The sequence below is a fragment of the Pogoniulus pusillus genome, chromosome 9 (assembly GCF_015220805.1).
Source record: "Pogoniulus pusillus isolate bPogPus1 chromosome 9, bPogPus1.pri, whole genome shotgun sequence".
NCBI classification, from domain to species: Eukaryota; Metazoa; Chordata; class Aves; order Piciformes; family Lybiidae; genus Pogoniulus; species Pogoniulus pusillus.
Window position 1 is genome coordinate 39,437,469 of NC_087272.1, and position 10,862 is coordinate 39,448,330.

Sequence of the window (10,862 nt, forward strand, 5' to 3'; positions counted from 1 at the left end):
GGAAGAAGTTCTTTACAGTGAGGGTGGTGAGACACTGGCACAGGTTGCCCAGGGAGGTGTTTAAGGCCAGGCTGGACGAGATCTTGAGCAGTTCTAGTGGGAGGTGCTGGAAGAACTGGGGCTGGAACTGGATGAGCTTTGAGGTCCCTTCCAACCTAACCTATTCTATGATTCTAAGGAGGTGATGGAGTCACCTTCCCTGGAGGTGTTCAAGAGAGGTGTGGGCAGGGCACTTTGTGGCCATGACGGTGTGAGGTTGGTGGTTGTGGAGTCAATGCCCTCAGAGGTGTTCCCCACCCAAAACTATTCTGTGGTTAAGGAGAGGAAAATATTTGATTTGGTCCTTCCCTGTCTTTTTTTCTTCTCAAATCAGTTTCATAGAATCAAGCAGGTTGGAAGAGACCTCCAAACTCAGCCAGCCCAACCTAGCACCCAGCCCTGGCCAATCCACTAGACCATAAGTTTCATTCTTTTCTCTTTGGTAAAAGACCAAACTGATGAGACTTAAAGAGTGGCCACATCTTTTCAGGGGCGCTTCCCACCAGGTTTTCAAGGCTATTATTCTCCAGTCACCAGCAGCAGTGTAGCCTTTGGAAAACAGCTTCCTGCCCCTGCAGTCTTTGTGCTGACAAAAATCTGATTTCCCCTTGTGTGGCTTTTCCTTGCATGAGTACTGCAGGAAGTATCCATTAAAGGCAGTGACATCCTAGGCTGGTTCCCTCAGTGGCAGCATCCTTTGCAAAGACAGGCACAACAAAAAGCAAGGCCTTACAAAACTACAAAACAGTCTTTGTAAAGCAAGCTAACTCCTGCACATAACTGCCACTCCTTTCTCAAAGTGGGAGCTACAGGTCAGCAAGAAAAAGGAAGCAGAGGGCATAAGAAAATGAGCATGAAGCCATCAGGGCAAGAAGGCAGATCAGAGACTCACAGGATGTCAGGGGTTGGAAGGGATCCAAAGGGATCATCCAGTCCAACCCCTCTGCCAGAGCAGGACCACACAACCCAGCTCAGGGCACACAGGAACACATCCAGACAGGCCTGGAAAGGCTCCACAGAAGGAGACTCCACAGCCTCTCTGGGCAGCCTGTGCCAGGGCTCTGGGACCCTTCCAGTCAAGAAGTTGCCCCTTGTGTTGAGCTGGAACCTCCTGTGCTGCAGCTTCCATCCATTGCTCCTTGTCCTATCCCAAGGAGCACTGAGCAGAGCCTGTCCCCCCCTCCTGACCTCCACCCCTTAGAGATTTATAAACAGTGGGAATGTCCCTTTTTCCTCCTGAGGCATGTCCCTTTTTCCCCCTGAGGCATGTCCCTTTTTCCTCTTGAGGCATGTCCCTTTTTCCCCCTGAGGCATGTCCCTTTTTCCTCTTGAGGCATGTCCCTTTTTCCCCCTGAGGCATGTCCCTTTTTCCTCTTGAGGCATGTCCCTTTTTCCCCCTGAGGCATGTCCCTTTTTCCCCCTGAGGCATGTCCCTTTTTCCCCCTGAGGCATGTCCCTTTTTCCTCTTGAGGCATGGCCCTTTTTCCTCTTGAGGCTAGGGGAGGAGCTGTGCAAGCACTTACCTTGAACGTAGACATAAATGGTGGCAGCTGCCTGGCTGTCCCTGTAAAGGCACCTGTAGTCCCCTGTGTCATTGCCAATGACTCTGAGGAGGGTGAGTGTCCTGCAGTAGGGCCCATCGCTGCAGTCAGCCACCGAGACTCGCTTCTCCACACTGCTCTGGTTGCTGGGCCAGCGCCACTCCAGCGGTCTCTGACCACTGGCAAATCAAACGTTGGACAAGCATGAGCATGTGAGCAGCAGCTGTACTGGTGCCAACGTGTCAAAGCCCAGTGGCCCCACTCCCCATGGCCACAGAAAAGAACAGGCTTCCTCCCACCACCTGGAGCACCAAGACACACAGGATAAATTCACACAAATCCACCTAGGAAGATGCTGCTTGGGGCTTATGTTCTGCTGCATCTGGGTAACACAGCACAGGAAAAGGAGCATAGAATCAGAGTTGGAAGGGGCCACAGGGAGCAGCCAGTTCCAACCCCCCTGCCATGCCCAGGGACACCCTACCCTAGAGCAGGCTGCACACAGCTTCAGCCAGCCTGGCCTCAAACACCTCCAGCCATGGGGCCTCAACCACCTCCCTGGGCAACCCCTGCCAGCCTCTCACCACTCTCCTGCTCAACAACTTCCTCCTCACCTCCAGCCTCACTCTCCCCACCTCCACCTTTGCTCCATTCCTCCCACTCCTGCCACTCCCTCACACCCTCAAAAGTCCCTCCCCAGATTTTTTGGAGCCCCCTTCAGATGCTGGAAGGCCACAAGAAGGTCCCCCGGGAGCCTCCTCTGCTCCAGCCTGCACAGCCCCAACTCTTTCAGGCTGTGCTCACAGCAGAGCTGCTGCAGCCTCTCAGCATCCTCCTGGCCCTGCTCTGGACACTCTCCAGCATCTCCACAGCCCTCTTGTCCCAGGGGCTCCAGAGCTGGATGCAGGACTCCAGGTGGGCTCTCAGCAGAGCAGAGCAGAGGGGGAGAATCCCCTCCCTGGCCCTGCTGGCCACACTGCTGCTGCTGCAGCCCAGGCTCTGCTTGGCTTTCTGGGCTGCAAGTGCACACTGCTGGCTCCTGTGTAGCTTCTCCTTCACCAGCACCCCCAAGTGCCTCTGCTCAGGGCTGCTCTCCAGCCTGGCACTGCCCAGCCTGGATTAGTGCTTGGCATTGCCTTGACCCCACATCAAGAGCATGGCTCAGCACCAGGCTTCATGAGGACCTGGCTGACACTTCTTCCTCCCAGCCACCACTCCCCAGCTCTCCCTCGCTGCAGCCCTCTAAGATAGTTTCTGAAGTCTGCCAGGGAAAAGCAAGGTGGGGAGCACAAAAGGGAGTGGGGAGAAGTGAGAGCAGTGACTGGGGAAGAGACAAACCCAGCTGCAATTCTGTGCAACAAACTGCCTAGGTGAATGAATCCCATCCAAACCACGCTGGGCAGGTTTGCCCTTACCTGCAGGTAATGTTCAGAGTGTCATTTGCAGTTATTGTGAGGACATCTTTCTGGATGCTCAGGGTTGGCTGGTCCAGAGACATAAATAAACCTGTGAAAACACAGACAATAACCCCCTCCAGTTAAACCAAGACCCACGGCAAATGCCACTCAATTGGCAGAGCATTGTCTGGAAGAACATGAGGAGTGTTTCAAGGAGACTGCTTCACATCACCTACTCTGCAGTGGAAGGGTCAGTAATGACTTTTCACACATCCCAGAAAGTTCAGAAACTCTGTCATAACAGGAAGCAAAGGCAGATGGTCAGGAGCTAGCTGCAGAGCACTACAATTCAGCCAGCCAGGGTGGAGTTCCTGTTTTCTTGCCTTGCCAACTTCAAGGTCTAACAAGAGGATGTGGGACATTGAAACGAAGTGAACCTTCATCTGGTGATCTCACTCCCTGGGGGAAGGGATTACCAACTTGCTTGTAATCAAACGAATCCACTGCAGATCAATGAAGTACGTGGAGAGTGTGCTGCACACTTTGTCACGAACTCAGGACCCCACCAATTCGTTTTACCCCCCGGGTTTCTAAGCTGCTCTCTTTCCTCCTCAGAAGCGAGGCAAAGAACGATCACTGCCAAGCTTCGTTTGCCCAGGGGCTTGCATTGTGCCCACCCCGATCCATCCGCACTTACGAGGGCAGCGATCTGGGCGCCGAGCGCTCGACTCGAGGCCCTGCACAACATTGGCGAGTACCGCAGGGAGGGATGTGCTGCCTGCCCTGGCTGCTCCCATCCCCACCAGCAACCCTGCCGCACCGGGGCGAGCCGGCAGCCCCAGCCGAGACAGCCTGGCCAGCTACGACGGGCAAGAAGAGCATGCGGGCAGACCGGGACCTTCCCTACTTCCCTAGTATTTCCCCACGCCGGAGGAGCTGGCATCCCCAGCCGGCTCTCCGCTGATGACGGGTTTCCCGCATTCGGCTCCAGGGACACTGTGCTCTCGGAAACGACAGCCGATGCCGGCGCCAAGCGAGTAGGACGCTGTGTCACGGCAGGCAGCCACCTCCGACGGCCAGCGCCAGCGGACGGGTAGCAGAGGGTAAGAGAGGAGAGGACAGGGCAGGAGCGCACAGCCAGCCCGCAGCGCTGAGCGTTCCGTGCCACGCCGGGGCTCGCCCCGTCTCATCCGCTCTGCCAAGCCCGGACGACCGCAAAGGAGCCCCACACTCGCTCCGTCCGCCGCACCTGATGGTCCCCGCGCCCCCTCTCCTCGGCGCCCCGAGGGGCTGCCGAACGCCGGCTGCTCCCCGCCGGGCCCGACGCCGAGGGCTTACCGGGAGCCAGGCACAGCAGGACCGCCAGCAGCCGCGCCGAACCGAGCTCCATCCCACCGCCTCCCGGCGCTACGGGACGCGAACCGAACGCTGCCTGACGGTGCCGGCAGGACGGCAGCCGAACCGAGTTGAACCGAGTTGAACCGAGCCGCGCCGAGCCCAGGCGAGCTGACCCGAGCCGCGCCGCACCGAGCCGAGCCGAGCCGAGCCGAGCCGAGCCGCACCGCCCGGCTGGGATGCGGGACCCCGGCGGGCGGCACCGCCCCGGTCGCGCCCCGAGGAGGGGCTTGGCCCTCGGCCCCGCCCCGGGGTCCAGCGGCAGAGCCGCCGGGGGGCAACGCCGGCAGCTTTACTCCTTGCCCTCAGGCACAGAGGCCACCGGTGCGAAAAGCACCCACGGAGCTGGGGAGGGGTCGGAGCACAGCCCTGTGAGGAGAGGCTGAGGGAGCTGGGGGTGTGCAGCCTGCAGCAGAGGAGGCTCAGGGCAGAGCTCATTGCTGTCTGCAGCTGCCTGCAGGGAGGCTGTAGCCAGGTGGGGTTGGGCTCTGCTGCCAGGCAGCCAGCAACAGAACAAGGGGACACAGCCTCAACTGTGGCAGGGCAGGTCTAGGCTGGATGTGAGGAGGAAGTTGTTGTCAGAGAGAGTGATTGGCATTGGAATGGGCTGCCCAGGGAGGTGGTGGAGTCACCGTCTCTGGATTTAGAATGGAATCATAGGATCAATTAGGTTGGAAGAGAGCTCCAAGCTCAGCCAGCCCAACCTAGCACCCAGCCATGCCCAACCAACCAGACCATGGCACTAAATGCCCCAGCCAGGCTTGGCTTCAACACCTCCACAGACAGCAACTCTACCACCTATAGATAGAGATGGAGAGGTATAGAGACAGACAGACAGACACACAAAGCTACCTAGACAGCCAGGCATGCAGACACCACACACATGCTATCCCTGCAAATCTGCATGTGAGCTTTGTCCACAAATGACTCGGTTAATGAAGCAGTGATTTGATTTTGCATGCTATGCAGTTCCAGTCCGTTTGCAGTACTGGAGGGGAAGATGAGTGCAATATCAAAGGAAATTGCACCCCTGTTGCTTCCAGGGAGTGAGAGAAGCCAAATTTCTCTGCTGACTTCCCCCAGAGATCCAATAACATCCATGAAGGCTGTGGTTGAAGAGGTATGGAGCTGGCACATGGCAGCACAAACTGTGTTCTCCCCATTCCTCGGAGCTCTTAAAGCAGGGAATCAGTAGCCCCCACTCATATCCCCTCCTCCACTGTACTGCTTTGGTGTTCCTAAGCGATCCGGGGAGCCCTGGCAGTGATTACCAAACAATGGCCCCCTCACTGGGGCTGGGCTGCAGGCAAGGCTCATGTGCTGGTGATAAACACCTGGTGAGAAGCAAAGGGACCTGCTTCCGATAGCCTCATTTGTGTAGACGTGGGTTTGGTTGGGTATGGTTACAAAGAGCACGATCTGCTCCCTGCACTCCTCTGGGAGCTTCCACAAATGCAATCTGCAAAACAAAAGATGCCCCTGTACTGGTCTCAACAAGTGGCTCTTCTGAAGTGCAGTCAGATGGCATCCAGCTAGATCTTACAGCAGTGCCACTCAGGCTCTGCTCTCATGCCCGGCCGCTGCTCTGGACTGAGTAGTTTGGAGTGGGGTGGTTGAGTTCTTTGCTGAGAATCGGTTTTGGTGCCTGAGCTTTATGGGAGCAAATACCTACTGCCTGCCTCAGGCATCTCTAAGCAAAGACAGATGAATGCTAGCCCTCCCCAGGCCCTTTGGCATTTGTCATGTCCCCTGCCTCATTCTGCCCTGCAGCATCCCCAGGAAGAGAATCACAAACACATGCAGGCTGGCAAAGCCCCTCAGGATCACCAAGTTCAACCTAGAACTCTACTCTACAAGAGTCATCCTAAACCATAGCCCCAAGCACCACATCCAAACCACCCTTAAACACATCCAGGGCAGGGGACTCCCCAAGCACCACATCCAAACCACCCTTAAACACATCCAGGGCAGGGGACTCCCCAAGCACCACATCCAAACCACCCTTAAACACATCCAGGGCAGGGGACTCCCCAAGCACCACATCCAAACCACCCTTAAACACGTCCAGGGTGAGTGACTCCACCACCTTCCTGGGCAGGGAAGGAAAGGAGAGGCCTGACCCCCTCAAACACACAAACCTCCCAGCTCATCAGCGCAGGCATGGAGCTGAGCAGCCTGCACCAAGCAGCTCTCATGTTGGGCATCCACAGGGAAGTGCACATTTCAAAACCACAAAGTGTCTTTATCTCCCTGAGTTATCCCAGGGAGACCTGGCTCCTGACACTGTGCTTCTTGAATGGGACACAAGCCCTGGGTACCTTGCCTGGCTGTCACTTTCAGCTTCAGAATATCAGGGGCTGGAAGGGACCTCCAAAGCTCATCCAGCCCAAGCCCCCTGCCACAGCAGCAGCACCCAGAGCAGATCACACAGGAGCACAGCCAGGTAGGGTTTGAATATCTCCAGAGAGGGAGACTCCACAGCCCCCCCGGGCAGCCTGTGCCACAGCTCTGCCACCCTCACAGGGACAAAAATCCTCCTCCTGTTTCCATGAAGCTTCCTCTGCCTCAGCTGCCACCCAGTGCCCCTTGTGCTGTCCCTGGGCATCACCCAACAGAGCCTGGCTCCAGCCTCCTGCCACTCACCTGCACACATTGATACCCACTGCTGAGGTCACCTCTCAGCTCCTCCTCTCCCAGCAGCACAGCCCCAGCTGCCTCAGGCTCTGCTCCTAACAGAGCTGTTCCATTCCCTTCAGCATCTCTGTGGCTCTGTGCTGGACTCTCTCCAGCAGTTCTGTGTCCCCCTTGAACTGGGGGCCCCAGAACTGGACTCAGCACTGCAGATGTGGCCTCAGCAGGGCAGAGCAGAGGGGCAGGAGAACCTCTCTCCACCTACTCACCACAGCCCTTCTAATGCAGCCCAGAATGGCATTGCCCCTCCTGGCCACAAAGTGCTCATTACAGGCTCACGTCCAACAGCTGTCTGGTTACAGAACTCAGCTCCCAGTGATGGAAGTGGTGGCAGCTTTCTTACCCAGCCTTCTAGGGTGCAGTCTCCTCACAGCCTTTGTGTCACCCTTTTAAACTCGTAGCGTTTCTAGCTTAGCCCAGCTTGCACCAGAGTGCTGAACCACATGAAATACCTTCATGTTACTGAGTGAGGGTGGGATTTCTTCCCTCACCAGAGACAGTGTCAACCTGAGGATCCTCCTAGGACCCCCCCAACCAGCATGCAATGGCTTCTGAAGCTGCCCTAGCCTCTGTGTCAGCAGCGCCACTTGCCTCCAACAAGGCAACCCCTTCAATGCATTGCAGCTCTGGGTTAGCTCAGACAAATCTGTCCCTGCCTTGGCCAGGCAACACTACTAAAGCAATGAGAGGCTGGAAGGGAAGCCACAAGTGTTCAGCCCTCCTGTTTATGCTAAGGAGACCTTGGGCCAGTGCAGGACCTGGGCTGGAGACGTGCAGGAGCATTGGCAGCCACCAGACAGGCTGCGAACAGCCCAGGTGCAGCACTCTGTGCTTTGTGGGGTTGGTACCCTGTGCACCCAGCATCGAACAGAGCCCCTTGGAGAGCAGCCCCCATCCTGAAATCAGTGTGTTCCCAGCCCCTGGAGCTATTTTTCCTCTTCCCTGCAGCCTCTTTCTGCTGCGGTCTCCACACAGGGCAAACTCTGTGTGCCGTGGACAGTGCCTGAGAACAGTTTCTGCAACAGGAGGGGGCACAAAGTGTGGCCTTGGCCGAACAGAGCCAGCAAGCTTTTGTTTATGCATCTGCTGCTCTGGTCGCCAAAAGCTCATTAAGAACAAGGCACAAAGAAGGAGCAGAGGAACTGGAGTATCCCCTGCCCTCCCCTCTCCTCCCTGACCTGTCACGACTCCCCCCAGGCTCCTCGGCTCTGTCAACGCCTGCTGGGCAGCCTGGCCAAGGAGCCTGGGCAGAGCAAAGGCAGCCACAAGAGCAGCCAGGATGTCCTCTGTTTGCTTAATTAAGTGACAACCTGGGGGGAGATAAGGGCTGGCACTGGGAACACCACAGCTCAACACAGAGCTCAATATAGAGCTCAATGTAGCACACAGAGCACAACAAGCTTGTGAGGGCAGAACACATCTGGGGTTCAGCAGCCAGATGTTGTGTCAGCTTACAGGCATAGAACCACAGAATGTGAGGGGCTGGAGGAGACCTCCAAAGCTCATCCAGTCCAAGCCCCCTTGCCACAGCAGGATAACCTAGACCAGATCACACAGGAGCACAGCCAGGCACCTCTTGGATATCTCCAGAGAGGGAGACTCCACAGCCCCCCTGGGCAGCCTGTGCCAGGGCTCTGCCACCCTCTCAGGGACAAAAATCCTCCTCCTGTTTCCATGAAGCTTCCTCTGCCTCAGCTGCCACCCAGTGCCCCTTGTGCTGTCCCTGGGCATCACCCAGCAGAGCCTGGCTCCAGCTCCTGCCACTCACCTGCACACATTGATAACCATTGCTGAGGTCACCTCTCAGTCCCCTCCTGTCCCAGCAGCACAGCCCCAGCTGCCTCTACACCTGCTCACCACAGCCCTTCTAATGCACCCCAGAATGGCACTGTCTCTCCTGGCCACAAAGTGCAAATTGCAGCCTCGTTGCATCCTCCTGTCCACCAGGGCCCCAGACCCTTTTCCCCTTCACTGCTGTTCAACAGCTCAGGCCCCTGGTGTTTAAGCAAAGCCTGGATGAGGCACTTAGTGCCATGGTCTGGTTGATTGGCCAGGGCTGGGTGCTAGGTTGGGTGGGATGAGCTTGGAGCTCTCTTCCAACCTGGCTGATTCTATGATTCTGTCCTGTCCCTGGGGTTGTTCTTTCCCAGGTGCCAGATTCTCCCCTTGCCTTTGTTGACTTTCATTCCATTTCTCCCTGCCCACCTCTCAGCCTGTCCCAGTCTGGCTGAAGGGCAGCACAGTGTTCTGGTGTGGCAGCCACTCCACCCAGATTGGTGCCATCAGCAAACTTCTGCCTGTGCTCTCTGTGCCCTCATCCAGGTCACTGATGAATATATTGAACAGAACTGGTCCCAGTACTGACCCCTGTGAGACCCCACTGAAAGTCACACCTCTGTGCCACAGCTGGGTGCTGCAAACACCTCAGCATCCAGTGCAAGGGTGGAAGGTGCCTTCCTCACTGCCTGCATTGCAGACTGCAGCCTTGCAACAGTCAGCGCTGTGCTCTGAAGCCCTCACACAAGGACATGAACCTGTTGGAGCAGGTCTAGAAGAGGGCCACAGAAATGATGGGACAGCTCTTCCATGGAGAAAGGCTGAGAGAGCACAGGGTTGCTGCACTCACACTGCAGGCTCCTGTGGAGCTTTGCATCAGCCCAGACCCCCAGAGCCTGTCCCTCAGAGCTGCTCTCAGCCATTCCCCACCCAGCCTGGAGCTGTGCTTGGGACTGCACCCACTCAGGTGCAGGACCTTACCCTTGGCCTTGTTGAATGCCTTGAGGTTGGCCTGGGCACAGCTCTGCAGCCTGTCCAGCTCCCTCTGGATGGATCCCTGCCTTTATCTGCTTACTTTTCACTGAAGCCTCTGGAAATTTCTCTCCCCCTTGCAGCAGGAAGCAGGTCTGAAGCATCATCCTCTGTGCAGAAAGCAAAGGGAAACTCAGTGTCTGGGACGTGTGCTCAGGCAGGCTGATGGATGGGAGAGTGGTGACAGTGACAAGCTGCAGATCCTTACACAGCAGTAAGCGAAATGTGAGGTGCAATTCATTCCCTCTTGGTCTTGCCTTTGTGGTTGTGGTGGGGCTTGGGGTTGGGTTTTGTTGGTTTGGGGTTTGGTTTTTGGTTGCTTTGGGTTTTTTGGGGGGAGGGTTGATTGTTTGGGTTTTTTTGCTGTTTATTCATTTAGATTTTGTTGTTGTTTAGGTTTTTTTGTTGCTTGGGTTTTTCATTTGGGTTCTTTTGGTTCGGTTTGTGGTTTTTTGGTTGGTTTTTGTTTGATTTCTTTGTTTGGGGTTTTTGTTAGTTGGTTTGGTTTTTTGTTTGGTTGTTTGGTTTTTTGGACAGGTTTTTGTTTGGTGTCTTAGAAGCATAGAATCATAGAATCAACCAGGTTGGAAGAGACCTCCAAGATCATCTGGATGATCTTGGAGGTCTCTTCCAACCTGGTTGATTCTATGATTCTATGATTCTATGATCCAGTCCAACTTAGCACCCAGCCCTATCCAATCAACCAGACCATGGCACTAAGTGCCTCATCCAGGCTTTTCTTGAAGACCCCCAGGGACGGTGCCTCCACCACCTCCCTGGGCAGCCCATTCCAATGCCAATCACTCTCTCTGTGAAGAACTTCCTCCTAATATCCAGCCTAGACCTACCCTGGCACACCTTGAGACTGTGTTTAGGTTTTGAGTTTTTTGTTTGGTTTATTTGAGGGTTTGTTGGTTTTCTGTTTGGTTTTTTTTGTTTCATTTTTTGGTTGATTTTTTTTTTGTTTATTTGGGGTTTTTGTTTGTTGGTT

At 55.7% G+C, this 10,862-nt stretch overlaps 1 protein-coding gene across 1 annotated transcript in view; it reads right to left on the reverse strand.

The window, feature by feature from the left end:
* Positions 1–4,442, reverse strand: part of KDR (kinase insert domain receptor) — a 47,558-nt gene extending 43,116 nt beyond the window's left edge. Inside the window, exons 1-3 of the mRNA XM_064149290.1 lie at positions 4,316–4,442; positions 2,996–3,086; positions 1,563–1,759 (exon numbers count right to left, since the gene is read on the reverse strand). Of these exons, the coding sequence (XP_064005360.1) occupies positions 1,563–1,759; positions 2,996–3,086; positions 4,316–4,367 (340 nt within the window). The 5' untranslated portion in view covers positions 4,368–4,442. The remainder of the gene's footprint in view (positions 1–1,562; positions 1,760–2,995; positions 3,087–4,315) is intronic.
* Positions 4,443–10,862: the final 6,420 nt, after the last annotated feature.